Source organism: Sander lucioperca, chromosome 2 (assembly GCF_008315115.2).
Source record: "Sander lucioperca isolate FBNREF2018 chromosome 2, SLUC_FBN_1.2, whole genome shotgun sequence".
NCBI classification, from domain to species: Eukaryota; Metazoa; Chordata; class Actinopteri; order Perciformes; family Percidae; genus Sander; species Sander lucioperca.
Genome location: NC_050174.1, coordinates 45,214,953 through 45,239,942, shown reverse-complemented (window position 1 = coordinate 45,239,942; position 24,990 = coordinate 45,214,953). Strand labels below are relative to the sequence as shown.

At 41.9% G+C, this 24,990-nt stretch overlaps 3 protein-coding genes across 6 annotated transcripts in view; 2 read left to right on the top strand and 1 right to left on the bottom strand.

Moving 5' to 3' along the window:
• The window catches only part of LOC116065149 (scavenger receptor cysteine-rich type 1 protein M130-like), a 151,464-nt gene that overhangs the window by 63,299 nt on the left and 63,175 nt on the right, over positions 1-24,990 (bottom strand). The gene's annotated exons all lie outside the window — the stretch shown is intronic.
• On the top strand, positions 14,571-24,912 carry LOC118494465 (scavenger receptor cysteine-rich type 1 protein M130-like). Its single transcript, XM_035998651.1, has 2 exons — positions 14,571-14,772; positions 24,512-24,912. The coding sequence occupies exons 1-2, from the start codon at positions 14,589-14,591 to the stop codon at positions 24,895-24,897; spliced, it is 570 nt and encodes a 189-aa protein (XP_035854544.1). The 5' UTR covers positions 14,571-14,588; the 3' UTR covers positions 24,898-24,912.
• LOC116065151 (scavenger receptor cysteine-rich type 1 protein M130-like) overlaps positions 14,646-24,990 on the top strand; it is a 90,574-nt gene continuing 80,229 nt past the window's right edge. For all 4 annotated transcript variants that reach the window (XM_035998613.1, XM_035998618.1, XM_035998615.1 and 1 more), the window contains exons 1-2: positions 14,646-14,663; positions 15,368-15,372. The gene's annotated coding sequence lies outside the window, so the exon portion shown is untranslated. The remainder of the gene's footprint in view (positions 14,664-15,367; positions 15,373-24,990) is intronic.

Genomic DNA, 24,990 nt, shown 5'->3' with positions numbered 1-24,990 from the left:
GGCTTCTGTGCACAAGTAGGCTACGTCTCGCTGCAGTGAGATGCTCCTCTCTCAGCAAGCAGGGCGCCTGCATTATCAGAGGGGTTAGATTTGCCAATTCCCCACACAGTGAAATGATAGATAACAGAAAACCGCTTTGCAGCTTTAGTTATCGTGCCGCCCCCCATGTGAGATGAAAAAATGCCGCCCCGGGCAGTTTGCCAGTGCCAAAAAACACTACTGTACCCTGCCTGCATCCTCACCACGCTCGCCACCGAGCAGGAAGTCACTAACGTCCTGGAGGCGCCGGCCGCGGCTCCACATCGCAGCGAGTTCACCTTCTGGATCGGGCTGAGGAAGCTGAAGGACGAGTGTGTGGTTCCCACGCTGCCGTTGAGAGGATTCAAGTGGACAAAGGACGGCAGTGAGGAATCACAGGAGAGCAGAATGCAACTAAGTACATCTACTCCAGTACTTTTAATACTTTGTAGCGATCGCCGCTTTTTTGGTCCTACATGTCTTGCGTCACAGACACACCCCAGTCCGCCTCCTTAATTACACTGGCAATGGCAAGCTAAGGGAAGGGCGCTGAGGTTTTCCCGTGGAAGAGGAAGAGGCTGGGTCCGTCCAGTGAGTGACTCGGTAGCTTGCCAGCCCTTGGCATAGAGTAAAAGGTCCCGTTTTTCTTTAGCCTCGTTCTAAACAGAGTACTTGTCTTCCTTTCTTCCTCTGGAATTCTACCGGAAAACCCCAACCCCACGCTCACAGCTCTACAGTCTCTAGAGTGACGTCAGAGTATTGGCCATAGTCGGAGGTAACTACACTAAGGAGGCAATCAAAGATTGTCAACTGAAAGCAAGAGGCTTCACTATGTTGGTGATGATGACTCATGGGGGGCCTGACTGTTCTTTTTTGTTTGAGGGTTCTGCTAGGGACCTGAAGAGAACGGTTGTGATTTAGAGAGGAAAAGGATCTGTTGTAATTGTGTTGGTGGGGTTTATTGTGTCTGCTGAAACCTTATGAGTTACTGTGGTTGTTAGTAGGGGCTAAATGAAAATAGTCCTGTGTATATTTGACCTCTTTACTAAAAATATAAAATTGTCAGAGTTTCCCTCTGACTGGCACCCCGGCAAGGTCAAACCGTTACAACTTTAACTACATTTTCCTAATGATACCTACAGACTTTTACATAAAGATGCAGTAGGTAAGACTTATAAAACTAACTTTCTGTCATATCTGCTGAAACTGACCCTATGTTCCAGTAGAACTACATGAAGCAGGTCATTTAAAAAAAAAACATCAGGCTCCTCTGGCACCACCTACAGACTGTAGTGTGAAACACAGGACTTTCCCTCAGGAGACCGGGGATCGTGTCCCGCGTGTCACGTCACGTCACATATACTACACATGCAGAGGAATCGAGAGTTTGTTTCTCACCATCCCACGGTGAAGAAGAAAAATGCACGACAGTTAAGACAAGACATTCCTACCACAAGAGTTATAAAAAAAAAAGTGCTCAACAGATAGGGACATTTTTCCTAACACTAAAACAATAAACGGCAACAATATCACAAGACAAAAACACAAGAATGTCACAAGCAGCAAAAAAATGTATATGATGTGTTGTGGTAGAGCAGAAAGATGTGCAAAAATGCAACAGCAGCAACTTCAGAGTCCAGAGGGTTTTTTTTTTGGGGGGGGGGGGGTTACTATGCATTTTAACATAACTTTGGACCATCTTGGTAGGGAAAACTGAATATGTAACTAGAAAGACACACAACAATTCTGATGAAACTTCCTTTAAGCTGAGCCACAGGTGAGGTGGTATTACAACTGAAATGGTATTATGCTAATACTGAATAAATTGGGCTCTTGGGATCCAATTTCTACAATGCCAAGACTAATAGGTAGCTACCACAGTATGCAAAAACAGGGAAAAGTTGATAATATTATTATTTATTTTTTTGTTGTGCTGCAGCTCCTCTTTTCACCCTGTGTGTTGAGCTCTCTGTTTTAGCTACCGAGTGAGGCATCTCACTTTTGTTACATCTTTGTTGGGAGTCGCACATGCGCAGTAGCTAGGTAAGGTACTAGCCATGAGAAGCAGAGTATGAGGGCGTGCCCTGACAGTATCTAGGAACTGAGGAATGCAAGGCGGTCCTTCTGTTCTGAGATTATTGCCAGAAACAATAATAATTTACGTGCTTAGTTTGCTACTGTTGATAGATTAACAAACCCTCCGGTGCCAGTAGCATCTGAATTTTTATCCACCAAGGCCTGCAATGAATTTGCCATCTTTTTCACAGATAAAATTCAGAAAATTAGACAAACAGCTAGTGCCTCCATATCAGGCACAGGACCTGTGTTGTCACAGTGCCCAGGAAAAACAGGTCCCAATATGACACAATTTCATAAGATTAGCCACAACAACCTGGAAGACATTATGAAACAACTAAAAACCTCCTCCTGTTGTCTTGATGTTCTACCAACAGACGTTTTCAAAGGTGTTTTCAATTGTTTGGCTTCAGATGTTCTACAGATTGTAAACGCATCTCTTCTTTCTGGTATCTTCCCACAGGCCCTAAAAACTGCAGTCATCAAGCCACTTTTAAAAAAGAAGAATCTAGACACATCACTAATGAGCAACTATAGGCTGATATCAAACCTTCCGTTTTTAAGTAAAATCATTGAAAAAGCGGCCTTTCAACAACTTACCTTATTCTTGTCAGTAAACAACAGTTTTGATGCCATCCAGTCTGGTTTTCGACCACACCACAGCACTGAGACAGCTCTTGTTAAAGTCTGTAATGACATCCACTTAAACACAGATAGTTGCAAAACCTCAGTCTTGGTGTTGCTTGATCTCAGTGCTGCATTCGACACGGTTGATCACAACATATTACTAGAATGATTAAAAAACTGGGTTGGCCTTTCTGGCTCAGTTCTAAACAGGTTTGAATCCTACCTAAAGAATAGAGACTACTTTGTGTCTATAGGCAATTACGTATCTGAATATACAAACATGACGTGTGGAGTTCCCCAAGGCTCGGTTCTGGGACCTCTTCTGTTCAACATCTACATGCTTCCTCTAGCTCGTATTATGGTAAACAATAAAATAAGTCACCATAGCTATGCCGATGATACACAACTTTATATAACTTTAACACTAGGAGACTATAGCCCAATACCGAAATTAATGAGGTGCATTGAACAAATCAACAACTGGATGTGCCAAATTTTTCTTAAATTAAATGAAGGAAAAACTGAGGTGTCAGCCTATTACCATCTTAAGACTATATCAAGGATTAGAGGACTTATGTCTCAGCAGGACTTAGAAAAACTTCTCCATGCTTTTATTTTTAGTAGACTTGACTATTGTAATAGTGTCCTTACAGGTCTCCCAAAAAAAATCAATTAGACAGCTGCAGCTGATTCAAAATGATGCTGCCCGAGTTCTAACTAAGACCAAGGAAGTGGATCACATCACTCCAGTTCTCAAGTCTTTACATTGGCTTCCTGTGCCTCAAAGAATAGACTTCAAAATAATTCTGCTGGTATATATATCCCTAAATGGCCTAGGGCCAAAATATATTTCTGATCTGTTACTACACTATGACCCACCCAGACCTCTCAGGTCATCTGGGACAAGTCTGCTTGTTGTCCCCAGAGTCAGAACTAAACAGGGGGAAGCAGCGTTCAGTTTTTACGCTCCACATATTTGGAACAAACTTCCAGAAAGCTGCAGGTCAGACGCGACTCTCCGCTCTTTTAAATTAAGGCTAAAGACAATTCTTTTTGATGTTGCCTATTCTTAATTTTTATATTGAACTGTTAATTGTATTCTTGTATTTTATTTCGTATTAATTTTATACTGAACTGTGAATTGTATTGTTGTATTTTATCTTGTATTATATTTGTATTCGTCAATATTTCACTTTATTTTTTATTTCTTATCTTGCTCTTTGCTTATTAATGTTTAATGTTTTATGTAAAGCACTTTCAGTCACCCTGTGCTGAAATGTGCTGTATAAATAAAGTTGCCTTGCCTTGCCTTGCCTTACCTAGGTAGACTACTAGCCAGTCAGAAGCAGAGTATGAGGGCGTGCCCTGACAATACCTAGGTAAGGACTACTAGCCAGTCAGAAGCAGAGTATGAGGGCGTGCCCTGACAGTACCTAGGTAAGGACTACTAGCCAGTCAGAAGCAGAGTATGAGGGTGTGCCCTGACAGTACCTAGTTAAGGTCTACTAGCCAGTCAGAAGCAGAGTATGAGGGCGTGCCCTGACAGTACCTAGGTAAGGACTACTAGCCAGTCAGAAGCAGAGTATGAGGGTATGCTACGTTAGCAGCTAGACGAGCATTATAACGTGAGTTACAAAGTGACGCACGTTCGTCTCTGAAGTAAAGGCTGGACTACAATAGAGCTGTTTGGAGCATTTTGTGAACAGTGCTTTCTGTTGGAGATGCTTTTTCACTTTCACTGTTGGATGGGCTTTTTCACTTTGTAAACCTATAAAGTGCACAAAAAAGATATATAACAATATAACAGAAAGGGGAAAAGCCAAAAAGCATAATATGAGCACTTTAAACAGCTTTGCAGACTTTGAAGGCATGTTATGACCACTTCCCTTAATGTGGCTGGTGTTGTTTGATACCAGAATCTCCGCTCAAAAGCTGATTTCGTGGTAGCTCGTCAAACACAGACTTTTAGTTTTTAAAATAATTATTTTGTAGGGTGCCGGGATCAAGTTAAGGGCTAAAATCTCCCCTGATAAAAAATACTATCTGTCTCTCCCTGTTCACTACCGGACACATTTTCACTAAAATAAAGTCCTGTGGTGGACACAGGAAGGGGCGGGGCTTCTCCTCTCTGTGACTAAAACTTTCCAAGAAGTTAACAGGAAGTTACCCAGACACAGGTGAAGTATTTTTTTCTGATTCAAAGAAATTAATTCTTGAAGATTGAATCTGAGAAAAACAGAACACAAACCTCTGAATTAGTTTTTGTAATGAAACAAAAGTAAATATTTTATCATTTAAAGAGTTAAATGTAATAAATAAATGAATAAGTTTTAAAAGCATAAAATAAGTAATTGTAATAAAATTGACCTTGAAAATGTAATGTTGCTGTTTAAATCTGTATTTCTGTGTTTTAATCTGTCAGGAAATTAAACCAATTTATTAAACCAAGAACATGTTTTACTTTTTGATCAACAAAGATTTTTGCTGTTTTGAATAAATAAAATTTCACATATTTTATTTTGAACAGTGTGTCATTTATCTCTTGTTATATTCAGAGATGTATAGGAATGAAGTAGAACTACTTCACTACTGTACTATTACTGTACTAAAAGGCTGTATCTGTACTCTACTGGAGTATTATTTTTTCTCCTACTACCACTTTTACTTGAGTACATATTTTCGATGAGTTTAATACTTTTACTCCGATGTATATTTTATGTGTTGCATCGTTACTCGTTACTGTTGTGAATTCCTCACGCTACGGAGACTGTGTAGGTTACAGTGTGTGTAGTTACGGCTACGTTAGTTACGTAAGAAATCCCCGAGATCGCAATCAGAGACGATGTAAGTTTGTACTCTTTCTATATAGCTATTGTTGCAGCAGATTAAGCTATTCCTGAGTTGTTTCAGTTTGCAATGAGTACTGAATGTTAACCGTTTTACCCTGCGATGTGAAGCTATTAGTTTATCTGTATTTTGCTAGCTTGCTAACTTTCCTGTTCATCACATGTTTACTAGCTAGTGTGTGATACGTTTTTGGGGGGCTTTAATCATTACTGTGCTGGAGAGGATGTTCATAATATATTTAATATTTGTTAAATCATTGGGCTACAGCCAAAGGAATTGTGAGTGTCCTTTAGGCTAAACATTTGAAATAATATAAACAATATGATAATCAAACTTTTGACTGCTTTCTTTAATAACTACATAACACAATACTTGTACTTTTACTTTCAGTACTTGAGTAGTAAATTTTCAAATAAACTACTTGCAATATTTAAGTACAAAAAATGTTGAAAACTTTTGTACTTCTACTTAAGTGTGGTGCTTGAAGAGCACTTCAACTTCTACTCAAGTCACTTTTTTGATAGAGCACTTGTACTTTTACTCAAGTATGGGTCCCTAGTACTTTATACGTCTGGTTATATTACATCATCATCGTGATCTGTTCTCTTCCTGTAAATGACTCATCCTGCACTCAAGGGTGTTTCCTAATTTATGTCCAATGAAGCAGGCACATTGAAACACACACACACACACACACACACACACACACACACACAGTGAAAGTGAAAGAGCAGCGCTTGTCCCTCCCTCATTACCACCACTGAGGTGCCCTCAACCTCCAGCTGCTCCAGTGGAGCTGCTCAGTGGCAGCAGATCAGACTGTTGTAGTACTGGGCAGCTTCCAGGTATGAATGTGGTCAGATCAGACTGTGGTAGTACTGGGCAGCTTCCAGGTATGAATGTGGTCAGATCAGACTGTGGTAGTACTGGGCAGCTTCCAGGTATGAATGTGGTCAGATCAGACTGTTGTTGGGACCGTCCAGGAGTGGGTTAAACATTATCTTGTCAAACAAAGGATTTCCAGCCAACATGTGCTCAGAGACAATGGGCCTGAGACAAAGAGGGCCTACCTGGAAAATTCCGATCCAGGTCTCCTCAGGAAAGATGGTTCATCACCGATTTTCTAACAACAGCCTGCAGGCAGACCTTGCAGCCTAAAAGTTGCACCCATTCCCATTGGCTCCTGGGACCATAAACACAGCAGAGAGCCAGGTCTGGTGGCCTGACCTATAAATAACCTCTTCACCCCCCACTTCTCGTCTTTCGCCCTGTGACTTTGGTCACTACAGCATGACACACAGAAATCTCAGTCTTTCATAGCAACCCCGTTGCTGCAGGAAGCACGCAAGCTTGTGCCAAAACTTCCACTTTCTGGCGAAAGTGGATTTATCTCTCGGTGTTCTGGAAGAACACTACTGGATTCTGTAACACACATCATGTTTCAAAACTGCAGAGAGAACAACACGTTCTCTAGAAGGAAATCGGACACGGTTTCTTCAAAGTCGACTCTAGCTTGTCTTTCACTGCCCGTGAAGAAAGACTTCGTGATCTGCTGACGGGCAGACACGGACCCCCGTTTCTTTCGTGGAAACCTACGGACAAATGGACTGAACACACAGTAAGAAGGCTTACGTCTGGGTAGAGATAAATAGTGTGTTTTATTAATGAGTAATTTGCTATTGCTGCTACTTTGTGTTACCATTAATGTGATCTGATTAATACAGTGCTACTGCTGCGCGTGTAATGTATTAATCTAGGATTGTGACCGCTGAGTCAAATCTATTCTGTGAATGTACTCTGATCACGGTGCATTGTTGATATGTTGTGTTGAATATAATGTAGCTAGGGTAACTGTAAATGCTATATTGCTAGCTCCTTCCACGGAGTTTAGGTGCTGTACACCGGAGTGGTTATAATGAACGTCCCCTCAGTCAGACGAAATTCTCAGAGTCTGCGCCTAATTCCACTTTAGTCCAGACATGAGTTGACTGAGAGGGTTGGTCATTATCGGTAACCAAGATCCAAGTAAAAATATATCTCTTTTCTAACCTTTCTCTCACACACACATATATGAACACATAGCTAGTTACACACACGCGCTAAGGTGAACAGCTGGCCAAACAGCGAGTCACATAAACTGCAGAGCGCGCACCGCTCCACAGTTCTTTCTTTCTCCACTTTTTTTTTTAGGCCTTTACTTGTATAGGAGAGCCTAGACTGGAAAGGGGTGAGAGGGGGAACGACACGCAGCAAAGGGCCACAGGTCGGAGCCGAACGTAAGCCCGCTACGCCGAGGATTAAACCCCTATACATGGGCGCCCGTTCCACCAGGTGAGCCACCCTGGTGCCCTGCACTTTGCATATTTATCATTTTATTAGACCAGGTTCATATCGTGGGGTTGTGCGGTGTAAGGGACATTCATTGAGAGATAACTATGGCCAACCATGGGATTAATCTTGATTAGAAATGTTAATGTCAACTGACAGCCCTAATTTCTACATGAGTTCAGACTGAGACCAGGATCAGACTGAGACCAGGTTCATTTCCTGGGATCGTTTGGTGTATGTGACAATTATTGAGAGGTAACTATGTACAATCATGCAATTAATCTTGATTAATTTTTTAACTAAAAGCTAAAATTTCTACCCGAGTTCAGACTGCGACCAGGATTAAAGTGAGACTAGGTTGGGTGCCTGGGTGGTGTAGTGGTAGAGCGTGTGTCCATATATAGAGGCTCAGTCCTCGACACAGAGGCCGTGGTTTCCTCCATGTCATTCCCCCTCTCTCTCCCCGTTCATGTCTAAGCTGTCAATAAAGGCCTAAATGACAAAAAATAAGTGAGACCAGTTTCAGAGAAAGACCAGTCCTCCTCCGTCCTCCATCCTTTATTCTCCATCCTCCCTCCTCTAAACTAATCTTTTCCATCACCTGAACAAGTAGACCGTTCAGCGACCACACTGACTATGAAAATGCGGACTCATGCTGGCTTGAGTCCAGTTAAAAGTAGTAACATTAGTTTGTCTGCTGTTAATCACCGTTTCGTCTTTTGCGGCCATAGCTCCATATGAAAAACATTCAAAAATGAGCAATAATATATATAATGATATTTCTTATTGTATAGCGAAAGACCCTTGTTTACACCTGTACTTGTTTACTTTGTTATCAATCTAATTGGAAAAATATTGTGATAACATATTTTTGCCACACTTACTTGGCCATTGAATCTGTTCCAGTAAAGTTCCTTCTCTTCCTGTTCGTAGATATACACTGAGGACAGCACACGGGATGATCAGAGAGATGCTTTACCTGGACATGTTTCACCCGTTGGTGCTGCTGCTGTGCAGCTCAGGTAGGACTCTGCTTTAAAGACGACGTGTTATTATTCAAATATTTGTGTCGATCTTTAAATCAGAGGACAAACTGCTCACATACACACAGACAGAAAAAAAGACAAAAAGGGAAAATGGACAATAAACAATAATACAATAAATCCTCCATGCATTATGAAGTTACCCATGGTGTTCCACAAGGCTCTGTGCTTGGACCATTTCTATTTACCTTAAGTATGCTTCCTCTAGGCAAAATTGTTAGGAAACACTTGATAACGTTTCACTGCTATGCAGATAATACCAACTTATACCTATTGATTAGGCCAGAAGAAACCAATCAGCTAGTTAAACTTCAAGCATGCAATAATTACACAATAGGTACCAGTTACTTAAAGACAATTACAGCATACGTTTTCTTTAAATTCATCCCAGACTTTCAATTTATTTCAATTAAATTTCATTTATAGTATCAAATCATAACAAGAGTTATCTCAAGACACTAAAATTTACAAAGACCCAACAATTCCAGTAATTCCCCCAAGAGCAAGCATTTAGTGTGACAGTGGCAAGGAAAAACTCCCTTTCAGGGAGAAACCTCGGATAGACCCAGGCTCTTGGTGGGCAGTTGTCTCTTGGTGTGATGAACAGTGGCAGTTATGTAAGGGATAATGTAGAGTGAGGCGGATGTTATAGTGAATACAACCCCGACAGGGTGATCAGGCGGAGGGGTCTTGAATCAGCCTGAAGGGGTTGTATTCACTATACCAACCGCCTAGCTCTACATTATGCCGCTTATTACATGTCTACTTACCAAATAAATCAATAATTTGACACAAATTATTGATTTTAAAAGGAGTTTCTTGATTTAAATATGATTGTATTGCTTCAGCTAAAGAAAATAGTCCGTTCCATCTCTACGGTTGGAATCCTGCGTCCATAGCAACGTAAACTCTGTAGCCATTTAATGCAACCCTCCGTCTGTCACTCAACACCACAGTATCTCCCCCTCCTGCAGCGAATACATTTCTGGCAAAAGCCATCCGTCCGGGCACACATTTTATTCCCTTTATGGGCTGTGGTAGTAGCCGTATATTTTATGAGTCGGGCAGCGATGGGGTGCTGCCATGCTATCGCTAGCTATAGGTGGACAAATGACCCAGCTGCTGTTTTAATCACTGCGGGTTGACAATACATTAGCTGAGGCATTGTAGTGAGCTAGCGGGCTATTGGCTGCTCTAATTCACATTAAACTGAGCATGTCTGTTGACAGTGAAGTAAGACACAGTGAATGGGACTTCTTTGGGAATATTTATGTTGACATTTATGTCCTCATTCATGTTGTTTCCTTTTTGCACAGCCGCTGCAGTTGACACACCTGCAACGTTACACATACAATGTAAGCTAACTAATTAAAGTTGTTATCCCTACAGCTGTTACTTCGTAGAGATCATGGACCGTATATAAAGATGTAGAGATCATAGACCATATCGAAAGATGTAGGGATAGGCACTCACCAGATCTGCTGTCATTGCTTGAATTGGAGGACGGAAGTTGATCCACGTTTCCCCACTTTTTGCCACAGCTGATAAATTATCCGGACTTCCTTCAGGGGATTGATAGCTGTCCTCCAGAGTGAACAGCCTCAGTTCATGGCGTAGCATGGGCGTAGCAGGGCACTTCAGGGTGAAGCAGGGCACTGCATAGCACTGCAGGGCATAGCAGGGTGTAGCAGGGCGCCTAGCAGGACCACAGCGACAGTTGCAACCATGATTTAGGTGCCACCCTAATCCAAGAAAAACTTTGGGGCGAGAAAACATAAGGACTCCCGAGCTAGGTTAGTAACAAGCATTTATACACAGATGAAAAGAGAGAGGAGAGAGGAGCTCAGTGTGTCAAAGGAAGTCCCCCTGGTAGTCTAACACTATAACAGCATAACTAACAGCTGCAGAGAAGCAGAGATAGGGAGGGGGCGCGCCGTGACTGTGGCTACACACCCTCCCCCGTCGGTCTAGGCGAACACCAGAACTCCTCACTCCCTAACTATAAGCTTTATCAAAGAGGAGGGTTTTAAGTTTACTCATAAATATGGTGACGGTGTCTGCCCCCCGAACCCAGACTGGGAGCTGGTTTCACAGGAGAGGAGCCTGATAGCTGAAGGCTCTGGCTCCCATCCTACTTTTAGAGACTCTAGGAACCACAAGTAACTCTGCATTCTGGGAGCGCAGTTCTCTAGTGGGACAATAAGGTGCTATGAGCTCTGATGTGAGATAGATGGTGCTTGATCATTTAGAGCTTTGTAGGTCAGGAGAAGGATTTTAAATTCAATCCTGGATTTTACAGGAAGCCAATGCAGAGAAGCTAATACAGAAGAAATATGATCTCTTTTCTTAGTTCTTGTCAGAACACGTGCCGCAGCATTCTGGATCAGCTGGAGAGTCTAAAAGGACTTATTTGAGCAACCTGATAATAAGGAATTACAGTAGTCCAGCCTGGAAGTAACATGCAATGCATAACAATGCATGGACTAGTTTTTCAGCATCGTTTTGAGACAGGATGTGCCTAATTTTGGCAATGTTATGCAGGTGAAAAATCCTGTTCTTGAGATTTGTTTTAAGAGGGCATTAAAGGATATATCCTGATCAAAAATAACTCCTATATTTCTGACTGTAGTGCTGGAGTCCAGGGCAATGCCATCCAGAGTAGATATATCTTTAGATAATGAGGTACGGAGGTGTTTAGGGCCTAACTGACTGGTTTCGTCTGGCTTGATTGATAGGTGAACAGTGAAAGTTAATGGAGTGTTTCCTAATAATATTGCCTAGAGGAAGCATATATAAGGAGAATAGAATTGGTCCAAGCACTGAGCCTTGTGGAAAGCCATGGCTAACTTTAGGGTGCCTGGAGGATTCATCGTTAACATCAACAAATTGAGATTGATCAGATTAATCGGACTTAAACCAGCTTAGTGTGATTCCTTTAAAACCAACTAAATATTGCAGTCTCTGTAACAGGCTGGTATGGTCAATAGTGACGAATGCAGCACTAAGATCTAGTAAGACAAGTACGGAGACAAGTCCTTTGTCTGAAGCAGTTAGAAGGTCGTTAGGAATTGTCACCAGTGCCGTCTCTGTGTTATGATGCATTCTAACCGGCAATTTCCACTGGATGCGTAACAGCTGCGGATCCGCTCCGGAATGTCGGCGGAGTCATTAGGTTTCCATTAAAGTCAATGTGTGTGTTTCCACTGACTGCAGAACGGCTGCGTTCTGACTGCGTCCCAGCTCCGGCGGTCCACAGCCCTCCGGAGCTGATACGCAGAACTTCTATTTTTGCCTAAGGACGGTGGAGCACGCAGCTATTCCGCAGCGGAGCCGGTCCGCAGACATTCCGCATCCAGTGGAAATCCGGAGTAAGTCCTGACTGAAAGTCCTCAAATACACTATTCCTATGTAGAAAGTCGCATAACTGATTAGCGACTACCTTCTCAAGGATCTTGGAGAAAAAGCGGAGATTAGATATAGGTCTATAGTTGGCTTCAGAAGAGGTTTTATCACAACTCACACAGTTTATGTACCACAGTCATACTTTAGATGACTGTGGTACATAACCTGTTAATAAAAACATATTTATCACATCTAGAAATGAAATGTTAACCACGGGTAATGCTTCTTTAAGTAGCCTCATTGGGATGGGGTCTAAGAGACAGGTAGTTGGCTTCGCTGAAGAGACCTTTAACATTAATTGTTGGTCTATAGGATAAAAGCAGTCTAAGTATATGTCAGGTCTAGTCATTCTTTCTAGCAGTCCTGCGTTTAAAGGTGAACTGTTAGAAGTTGAGGGCAAGAGGTCATGAATGTTATCTCTAATTGTTATAATTTCACCATTAACGAATAGATGGCTCAATAGAGCTGTGACTCTCTGTCAGCCTGGCTACAGTGCTGAAAAGAAACCTTGGGTTGTTCTTATTTTCTTCTATTATTGATGAGTAACAGTCTGATCTGGCATTTCTGAGGGCCTTCCTTTATGTTTTCAGACTTGTGTTCTGTGCAGGGCCGTTTGAAGGAATTTGGGGGCCCCAAGCAAAATGGACATGGAGGCCCCCCCAACCCCCCGCCCTGCACGCACGCAAAGCCTACAGGAACCACAGCATAGCCATAAAGTTTAAGTTCACCCACACTTTATATAAATAAAAAAAGGTTTACAGTGCATAAACTGCTGTTGCATAAACTGTGCATAAATAAAACATGTTTAAAGTGCAAATACTCGTGTTGCATATACTGTGCATAAATTTAAAAAAAATTACAGTGCAAATACTGCTGTTGCATATAATATGCATAAAAGTTGAACATTTTCAACAATTGAACATTTGCAAAAAACACCACTGTACCATAAATGTCCATGGGCAAAAGTGACGTTTTACACAGTTTGGTGGGAATTCAGTTTTTTTTCTAACAATATGACAGCACACACTTATCAGTTTAAACTCTGGGCTGTGCAGGATATCAGCTATAATTATAGAGCTTGTGGTGGTGGTACCTTGTGCTATAGAGGAAACATCAGCACTGAGAAGTGATGCATCTGTTGATGTTGAGGATGAAGTTGATGGTGTAGCTGGGAAAATGAGTGAAAAATAAATCTGAAATTAACTGTGAAGTACGTTTTACCATTTCACTGTTAGCATATTGAAAGAGGTCACTATTAACAGCTCAGCTCAGTGAGAGAAATTCACTCTACCTTCATCAGTGGAGGTATCCTTAGAAAGAGCCTGAGGGCTGGGAAATTTAAGCAAAGCACCTTGAGGGAGAAAGAAAAGATTGTAACACTTTATAATAACAATCATTAATAGATGGTAGATTGATAGTTAATTAATCTTTAGTTGATTGTCATTTAACTGTTAGCAGTTAACAAAAACAAAAACAGTCTTTTTACTGTTAACAAACAATGAAATTATAATTAAATGTTTACTAATTATTAGTTGTGCTGTAAATTAACAGTTTATTGTAACACACATATCTATCTAATATATTAGGTATCGGGTAATGATTAAACATTTTTTGTAAACCTTTAAGAAACCATTTTTAAAACATCTATAAACATTACATAGATAGACGGACCAGATATTCCTAACACTTTGTTCTGGGTTACTAATGCTTAAAAACATCCCAAGCTAATGTTTGATGCACAGAATTTATTGTGTGGTTTTCCTAACCCCCATTTGGTAAATAGATTATCACGGTGGAATAGTTAGTATAGCATGCTAACGTTATGCCACTTTCATCAAAACCTATTACAAAGCTATAGCAATGGCATGTCATTAAATACGTTAAACAGTGATTCTGGAACAGATCTGCGTCTTCCTTATCCCGTTAAAAAACATATTACAGTAGTATGTAACCATATTCCGTCCGTTCGAAAAAAAAGTTGCACCAACTGTTCGTTACAAGCAGCATTTGCCGTCAGGCAGGTTACAGGTAACGTTAGCCAACATAAACATATTTTTGCTAGCCTACCTGCTGCAAAATTACACCAAGACAAGTAGAGCTATTTTATCCAGTGTAATTTATCACTTACCACTATCTTGTTTTTTCTTATCCTCTTCTTCCTTTTCTGGCTTCCTGAAGCATAATTCCGCTTCATGATGAATATACAAATCTGGCTGGATATCAGTGAATGTCTTTCGCTGGACCCTGATGACAGCAGCTGCTGCCTGCAGAGATTTAGACTGTGGCTCTGCTGTCGCTGTAGAAGAGAGAAAAGGGTCCTCAGTCAGATCTGTGTGGAAGATATGGTCTGACTGTGTTGAGTCTGGATCAGCTCGGAGGGAGTGTGCAACATCCGGTACCTCTTCCTCCATCCTGGATCTCACCTGCTCAGGTAAGCCGTTCCACTATGGATCCGGTTCATACGCAAACGGTAGTATTGGGACCGTATTAGAACGCAAATTTCGGTTCCTCATTTCGGTTCAGACTGAAATATTTTCCCTCTGTCGCTCAGGACAGCGGCAGACTCTTTTTTCTTTCTCCCTTTTCTGCCGAGTGGCGCACGTTCCCCCTCGCGGTGTGAAGCGCGTGTCCGCGCTATTCTCGGACATGCACTCTACAATCACAGCTGATAGACGGCTTTTTGTACACGCTCCGAAACGGGCGTGAAAATATAACACTTTCTCTGTAGTCTACTGTTAGCTAGCTATCGTAAATGTAGGCTACTTTTTAAATGCCATATTTTCCCTCTGGGCTCCCCAAAATGGACATAAAGGCATATTAACCATTCACTGCACTTGATCGCTAGTAAACATTTTACACTTGCTCTGCTAGTCTATCGTTCAGGACAAGACCCTGTAGCCTGGTGGTGGGGGAGCGGGACAGCCTCCCCAAATTGTCTGCCCTTTCAAACTCATACCTGTGTGTACAGGCCTCTTGGACACCACCTGAGAGAGTTTTCTCCTGTGCATGGAAATGCCATAAGTCAGGAGAGGTGTCTATCTTGCCAGAGAAGGCAAATATGGTCATTTTTCTGCAAAAGAACTGCTAAAGTTTGAAGCTGTTTGGCATACCAACTCAACAACATTTATTTTGTTGTTACTTGTTAATAGTGTAACTGTTATTTGTTAAATTATTGTAGTTATGTTAGGTGACTTAGGTTTACCTATTATATATTTAAGTACTTTAAAACGTTAATATATTGTTAAATTTAAATAATTTTCAATTTTTAAAAAAAATCCATAAAAGAGCCTTTCTTTGATGTCATTATTCAGTTTTTCAAGAATCGGTTTAGGAATTGGTTAGGAATCGGAATCGTTTTAAAAGTACCGGTTTGGCATCGGAATCGTAAAAATTCAAACGGTACCCAACCCTAGCTATAACAGTAATGTCCCCAGGTTGACACACATGCAGCAGCTAGAATGGCAGCAGACTGTCTCCAGCAGCCATGATGAGCTGCTTTCTCAGTAAAATTCAGCTGCTGAATGCACCAAGATATATATCTGTAGATATGTGTTAGAATAATTTCATTATCAAGAATAGAAAGAGACCACTGAAGATATATTAAAGTTCATTTTACTTGTGAACCCAACAAGGAGGCATTCTCCGCACTCATCAGAGTAGAGACAATGACTAACGAAACACTCTCTTACAACAGCTTTTGTAATACAACATGGAATGTGATACAAAGTCTATAGTCACAACAAAGTCGATGTCACCAGTTTATCTTCAAGCTGGGCATCTCCTCTGCCTGCTCTGCTCCCAGAAACATCCTGTGCCTTTCACAAGGAGAGCCGATGGCTCCATGGTATCTTGTGAGTGTGTGATCATTATAATATGGCATTCTATGCAAACTGTTTAAATATGATCAAAGACAGTAGAATATAAATCATAATTTTTCTCTAACATTCCCTCCTAATTTAAACTCTTTGCATCTTCAATAAAAATTAAAATTAGTACATGAACATGTGTATAACATTTCTTAATACATTACTAATTAAGGTGCTTTCCCTTCCAAACCAGGCTTTTTAGGAAGTCTTTGAATGGGTCATTTATGCCTGAATTCTCTGTAATCAGAGAGCCATCAGAGAAGTCGGACCTAGCTGCTAAACTATGTCTGTCACCGCAACTTTAATAATTAACAAAATGCTTTTTTAAAACAAGTAATTAATCATTTTTGTTTACTGTTGTTGGAACCATCCAGTAGTGGATTAAACATTATCTTGTCAAACAAAGGATTTCCGGCCAACATGTGCTCAGAAACAATGGGCCTGAGACAAAGAAGGGCCTAACTGGAAAATTCCGATCCATGTCTCCTCAGAAAAGATGGTTCATCACCCATTTTCTAACAACAACCTGCATGCAGACCTTGCAGCCTAAAAGTCGCACCCAGGTGTTACAGCACAAAATGGCCGAAACACCCGGAGGTCCTGGATTCCCATTGGACCAGTGGACTCCAAACACAGCATGGGGCCTGAGACTATAAAACTGGCTTACACACCAAAATCTTTGCTTTTCCATCTCAACTCTGGTTGTAACAGGTCAGTGCCCAAGTTTGTGCTAAAACTTCCATTTTTGAAACAAAGTGGATTTAATTTCGGTGCTGGGAGCACCGTGGATCCTATGAAACCACTCGCCAGTGTTTTTCATATCTGCAGGAGAAGGAAAGAACGTTTTTCTTCTCAAGTCGACTAAACTGTTCCCTTCCTGCTGCTTTTGGAGGGAAAAGTTTTCCGTGAACTCGCCGACGGGCAATCCGGATTCTCGTTCTGTTTTTCTGTTTAATCTATGGACAGAAACAAACGGACTGAACACACAGTAAGAAGGCTTGAGGTTTTCTGGGCAGAGACATTTATGTGTGTTTTATTAATGTCACAACTGCTAATGCTGCAATCATGTTATGACATTAATGTGATCTGATTAATAAGCGCTACTGATGCGCGGTTGATTTATTAATCTGTTTGGCTGTGAATATATCTCTGATCCAGATATTGTTGAAGTCGTGTTGAAACTGTGAACTGTAGTTTTTACTCCCCGCCGAGGAAAGTTAATTACTGAAATAGTCAGCTGTGCGCCTGCAGAACAACATCGTTAAACAAAACCTCAGATTCTGCTGTAACATCGAGTTAAGTTAGAATCTCGAGTAAACGGAGAGAGCGATTATTTTTACCACCACAGAGATCAAGGTTTTACGTGTTTTCTTTCTATCAATCGTGTTTTCCCTCCTTTCTTTCTCTCTCTCTCTCTCTCTCTCCCCCCCGCTCACATAGCGAAGTAGCTCAGTGTGTGCCTTTGTATCAACCACACGTTAGTCTGAGAGCTAACGGAGCTAACTGACTAGCTTAGTCACGTGGCGGTGCAACGCAGCCCACTTCCACCCTCTTGGGGTTGAATAGTTTTGTGCAGCTCACAGGAGTAGCCATTTTTGTAGTCTTTGGTTAGACTACACCTCGTCACCCCCTCCTCTTTCATACTCACTCACACACACTCACACACACACACTCACGCACACACACACACACACACACACACACACACACACACACACACACACACACACAGTGTCTCACAGAGACATGCTGGTTTGGTTTGTTTGATTGTACTTAAAAGAAACGTATATTGGTTTTAATTGATCAAAGGATTATTGATTGGCCATTGATAATTTTGAAGTTAAATTCTACTATACTTTAATTAGCAGTTGTTTGTGATTATTTGTGTACTTATCGTAATAATTGCTGGTTGAACACAGGTCATGCTCGAATTTCACCCTTCCCCCTTTGTTCCTTTAGAGAATACCAGATAGATTAACCAAGTTAAGATCTGTATTTTACAGGGAACACCATTAATGAGACTATTTCACAGTTCAATATTGGCCCCTGAAGTTTCAGGGTGGTGCCCCGTTTTAACTGTTTGTTGATTTGATGAAGTTATTAATAACCATATTCATAACTTTATTAATATTGATCAACATCTTTGATAATATGCCAATAATATGTACCCCTATGAGTACCCAACACTGTTGCCCACCAGAAAAGAAATGACTCAAACCTGTGGCATCATTTTTGGTTGTTCAATTTGAATGGGGTCTAACTGTGGCCCACCAGTGGAGCATATTATGCAATTGTTAACATTAGCTTGTTGTGCAATCTACATCATCCACTCTAACCAGTAATGAACCGATTTCCTATTCAGTTGTTAGTGAACCTGTAAAACATCAGAATCAGAAAGGTTTTATTGCCAAGTACGTTCTTTAACACATACAAGGAATTTGTTTTGGTATTGTTGGTGCACGTCACACATTCTCTAAATGGTCAAAATATCAAAAATCAAAATATAACTGTGATTGCGAGCTGTCTGCATTTACATTATCACACACAGTGTCCTTCTATCATGTTAAAGGTAAAGGGTGCATTTTACAGGCTTCATCCAAAAATAGTTTACTGATGTTTTTGTCAGACTATTTCCACTGATAGTCACACAATTGTTCTAAGTTATGCTTAACGAAATTCTGATCAACTTTTCATCAATCCAATTCGAATGTTTACATGAGATCACTTCCCAATAAATTATCTGGGCAGCACTGAATCATAAAGCATGTCCAAAAGTAGCCTATGTTGTTGGTACAGAAAAAATAGAATAGTGAAATGTACTTTAAACATTTCCTGCCACACCAACCGAATTAACATAGTTGCCACTAATCTTGGTGGAAGCTGTCACAGGAAATTCAATGCAAATTTTAAAGAAGAATTTATAAAATGTAATTTGCTTGATATTCAAGGCATGTCTTAACCCTTCATATAGGTGTGTTCACATGGGCGTAACCCTATTTTTAAAGTAAGAATATGTAATTCTAATATATTAGTTTTTCCTAATAGTGTATGTGTATTTTCAGAATGTGTGTCTGTAGGTGCAAACTTCCCTTCACGTGCGTCAGATGTGCCAGATCACGACGGTCTCTAGCTCCCCCCCTCCTTCTCTCAGTCCGTCTGCTGGCCATTGTCCATACCTCCAGATAGGATTCAGTGTCTTTTTCTTTGGTGAAGCAGGCCTCGGGGTCATATGGTTGACCCCTCCGAAGCCCTCTCATTTCAGCGTCTTCAGTTCATCACAGAATCAAGGCTTTGGGTAGGGCATGTGGACATTGCTGCTGGCTCTTTGGTTTGGCACGGTACATCTACAGATGCTGAAGTTCACAACCAGACTGCTGACAGCTGACTGTGGTGGTTGTTGTTGTTGTTGTTGTTGTTGTTGTTGTTGTTGTCAATCTTCTGGTACAGTTTGTCACCAGTCCTGCAGGTGGGGGAGTGAGATGGACCCGACTCTGACATAACAAGGTACTGTGTGGCACAAAACAGAACTCCAAGAAGCATTATTTGTTCTTTTTTCAATATTTATCACTTGGAAAAACTTCTACTCATTATAGTGAACATCAATAATTATAAAACAGCATTCTTTCCCTCATCCCTATTTAACTCTATAAAATCCATACAAATGACGGCTCATGCGCCATCTGAGCAGGTCCGAGTAGCTCTGTAGTATGTCTTGTTTTTTTGCGTGAGTTTCCCTGTGTTGTATGATGAATACTACTTTGGGAAGAGTAGTGTACACAAGAGAGGAACTTCTGGTACTACAGAAGACCAGATACGGGGCCAGACATCCCATACCGGCTGAGCTGTGTAAGCCGTACCGAGGATGTAGAGCAGGGGCTAAGCTAAGAGCTAGGAGGTGGAGGTATAAGCCCTTTCTGCCTTCAGTCCTCACAGGTAACGTAAACTCGCTCACTAATAAGTGCGACAAGTTGGAGGCACTCGTGAGGAATCAGCGACTGTACCGTGAGTGCAGTCTGATGTGATTTACCGAGACTCGTGTGAACTTACCCGGCTTCTCTGTTGTGTGAGCTGATAGAGATGCGAAGGTCAGTGGCAAGAGTAAAGGTGGGGGACTGGTTCTGTTTGTGAACAGCAGATGGTGTAACTCCCGACATTTTACTGTGTATGTGAAGATCTGCTGTCAGGACATTGAACTGTTGGCTGTCGGTCTTAGACCATACTACATTCCGAGGGAGTTCTCACAGGTAGTTGCCATTGTTGTTTACATTCCACCGAGGGTGGGGGCTGCGGCTGCTTGTGCCGTCATCCATGAGGCTGTTGCTCTACTACAGACCCAGCATCCCGAGGCTTTTATTGCAATCACAGGGGATTTTAATCATGTTACCCTCACCTCCCATCTGAATGGTTTTGTGCAGTATGTGGACTGTCCCACACGAGAGAATAATACATTTGAGCTGTTCTATGCAAATGTCAAGGAGGCCTATAGTGCCGTACCTCTAAAACCATTTGGCAGATCGGATCATAGTTTAGTCTTTCTCTAGCCCACATACAAACCTTGTGTACAGAAGCTGCCAGTTACTACTCGTTCTTTTAGAAAATGGTCACAAGAGGCCAGCTATGCTCTGAGGGACTGTTTCGAATGCACAGACTGGGTGCTGTTGGAGTCCCAGGGAAATGATGGGAGGGTGGGCACCATCACAGACTACATCAACTTCTGTAGGGACACTGTGATACCTAAAAAGACTGTATGCTGTTTTGCTAATAATAAACCTTGGATTACCAGTAACATCAAACAGCTCCTGAATCATAAAAAGTAGGCATTCAGGGATGGAGACAGAGAGAGGCTCAGAGGGGTACAGCATGAGCTGAAGAGGACACTGAAGCAGGCAAAGGTGGACTATAAAAACAAAGTCGAAGGGAAACTGTGGGATAACAACATTAAAGAGGTGTGGAAGCGGATGAGAAACATCACTGGCTTTAAAAAGAAGAACAGCAAGGCTTCTCAGGAGGATGTGGACAAAGCCAATGACTTCAACCAGTTTTACAACAGGTTCGACAAGGGGGCCGGGGTCTGCCATGACCCAGCCGGGATGGTCTCACCCACTGTCACCTACCCCACTTCAGACACTCCTTCTGCTGCTGCTTTTTCATCTTCTCCGGTGTATCCTCTATGTAGCTGCATCCCCAAACCTGTATCTGCAGCCCCCACACCTGTGTCTTCGACTCTGCCATCCTGTTCTTCCCCTCCAGGTAGCTGTCACCTGTCATCGGCAGGTGTGGATCCTACAACATCCGTCCAGCCCTCTCTGTCTTTAACAATAGATGAGGTGAGGGCGGAGCTAAAGAGACCGCGTATAGGGAAAGCGCAGGTCCGGACGGTGTGTGTTCAAAATTACTAAAGACTGTGCAGCTCAATTAGCAGAGTCTATCCAGAAGCTCTTCAACCTGAGTCTACAGACAGAGAAAGTCCCGGTGCTGTGGAAAACATCCTGTCTCGTACCAGTGCCCAAAATAGGATGCCCGGTGGAGATGAATGACTACAGGCCAGTGGCGTTAACATCCCACATCATGGAGTGACTGCTTCTCCGCCACATAAAACCACAGGTTGCACAACAATTAGACCCCCTTCAGTTTGTCTACCAGGAACATATAAGAGTCGAGGATGCGGTCCTCTTCATGTTGCACCGGGCCTATGCCTATCTGGATGTGCCTGGTTCTTATGTAAGGATCATGTTTTTTGATTTTTCAAGTGCATTTAACGCCATCAAGCCCTCATACTGAGAGACAAGCTCATAAATATAGGGTTGGCCCCCTCCTTGACCACCTTGATAATGGACTACTTAACATCAAGGCTGCAGTTTGTCAAGTTGGGGAAGTGTGTTTCTGGGTCGCTAGAATGCAGTACTGGGGCTCCACAGGGGACGGTTCTGGCTCTGTTTCTGTTCACTTTGTATACATCTGACTTTAAGTACAACTCTGAGTCCTACCACATCCAGAAGTACTCGGATGTTGTGGCATGTGTGCGAGGTGGACGGGAGGAGGAGTACAGGGAGCCTTGTGGAGGACTTCTGTGACTGGAGCAATAGGAACTGCCTCCTCCTGAACACCACCAAGACTAAAGAGATGGTGGTGGATTTTAGGAAGTCAAAGCCAACCTGCCAGCCGGCCTGCATAAAGGGGAAAGCCATTGAGGTTGTGCAGACCTACAAGTACTTGGGTGTACTCCTGGACAGCAAGCTTGACTTGACGGTAATACAGATGCTCTGTATAAACAACAGGTTCTCACACTCATCTCGTAAAATACGGACGCTTGGTCAGGTGCCTTTGTCGTTCTTATTGACGCTAAAAGTCTCCTTTAGCGCTATAAGTAAACGTGCTTGGTCGGGACTATTGCCGTCCCTTTAGCGCTATAAGTAAACGAGCTTGGTCGGGACTATTGCCGTCCCTTTTGACGCAGTTATGTTAAGGAAAAGGTCGTGGGTGGGCTTACGGTTCCATGACACGCGGGAAGAACGGGATGGTTGGGTTTAGGAAAGGGTCGTGGGTGGGCGTACGGTTCTGTGACACGCGGGAGGAAAATAAAAAGCGACTATAGCAAGCGTGACAAGCGGGATGCGAACCCTGCTCTCCTGGGTGAAAGTCCTGTGTTTGTTTGACCCATCCACCACCCCAACCAACCTCCATACGCGGAAATTCCCCGAGTTCGGAATGAGAACGGGTTGGTATAAAAAGGGGCAGAGCCATCTCTCCTTCCTCAGGAGGCTCAGATCTTTTAACATTTGTAGCGACTTGCTGCACATGTTTTATCAGACTGTGGTGGTGAGTGACCTGTTTTATGGTGCAGTTTGTTGGGGAGGCAACATGACAGACAAGAATAGCAGACGACTCGACAAGCTGTCAAAAAGGCCCCTATATATATATATATATATATATATATATTTATTTATTTTAGGGCTGTCAAACGATAAATGTTTTTAATCGCGATTAATCGACAAATTTCTATAGTTAATCACGATTAATCGCATGTTTTATCACATGAATAAAATTCTATTATTTTGCATTTCAGAACTGTTTTTAAGTACATATTAACAATAGAAAGCCATTCTTACCAGTGTTTGTTACTTGGGAATTAAATGAATGCAAAGAAAGTTACTTTATGAACTTGACTTTAAGACTTTTGTAATTGTTTATTTACTGTAAACAAAAGAAAAATGTGTGAATCTGTCATTATTGCACAATTCCTCCAAGTACCTAACCTAACTGAGATGTAACACTAACACTTTGCTTATACAGTACAAACTAAATGGTCTAGACACAGCAGGACATTGGTAACCTTTACGTTTTTCTAATAAGGAATGTAACAATTCTCCTGGACAGAAAAGGGGGGGGGGGACAATGTCCCAAATGACAAAAACAGTCAAAAAACTATACCAACAACCCAGTCCTGAAACCGTATGCTGATATACATAGTCAATATAGTGTGTATAATTTTGATTACTCACTGATTGTTTTGTTTCCGGTCTAGCTAGATCCGGTGTGGTGTTGTAGTTTTTCTAACGTTACTAGTTGTTGCAACACCATGTGAAAAAAACTATAAAGTTTGCCAGGCCAAAAAGAACGTTAATCTCACGATAAAAAAATGAACGCCGTTAAAATGGGTTTGCGTTAACGCCGTTAATAATGCGTTTAACTGACAGCACTAATATATATATATATATATATATATATATATATATATATATATATATATATATATATATATATATATAGATATGAAACATACACCAAGATATATGTCTGTATGTATGAAACATGTCTGCTGCTTCAGGAGTCCCCTGGGCCAACCAGCAACCAGCCTGAAAGGATACATTCTTCAGCTTGACAGCTTTCGACTTCTGTTGGAACTGTGCTGAGTCGTGACACACACATGTAGCACCTAGAATGGCAGCAGACTCTCCAGCAGCCATGACGTAGTCTGATGAGCTGCTGCCTCAGTAAATCAGCTTCTGAATGCATCAACATAAATATCGGTAGATATGAAACATACACCAAGATATATATATCTGTAGATATGAAACATACACCAAGATGTATATCTGTAGATATGAAACATGGATGCTGCTTCAGGAGTCCCCTGGGCCAACCAGCAACCAGCCTGAAAGGACATATTCTTCAGCTTGACAGCTTTCGAATTCTGTTGGAACTGAGTCCAGTTTGAATCACTGAATTGTTGTTTCATGACATCTTTTAATTTAGTGTCTGGTGTTGTTTCTCTCTCTATGTTATCTTCCATCATCTCTCCAGACTCTGTCAGGCTGGTGAATGGGACCAGTCTGTGCTCAGGCAGACTGGAGGTGAAGACTAACCAGTCTACCCAGCGCTGGTCCTCAGTGTGTGAAGATGACTTTGACCAGCAGGATGCAGAGGTGGTCTGTAGGGAGCTTGGCTGTGGGCCTCCTTCAGTCCTCCATGGGGCACTCGATGGAGAAGTGGACCCTCCAATGAGGACCAAAGAGTTCCAGTGTGGAGGCCATGAGTCTGCTCTCCTGGACTATAGAAGCTCAGGCTCAGATAGAAACACCTGCTCACCTGGAAAAGCTGTTGGACTCACCTGCTCAGGTAGAAGAGGAGCTGCAGCTTTGATTTGGTTCATTTCTGTTCTAATGAAACTCACTTTGTTCTTTTGCTGATGACTCTGACTTCTGTTCATAGCCTGTTAGGTTGGTGGGAGGAGCCAGACGCTGTGCAGGAACACTGGAGCTGAACCATGATGGAGAATGGAG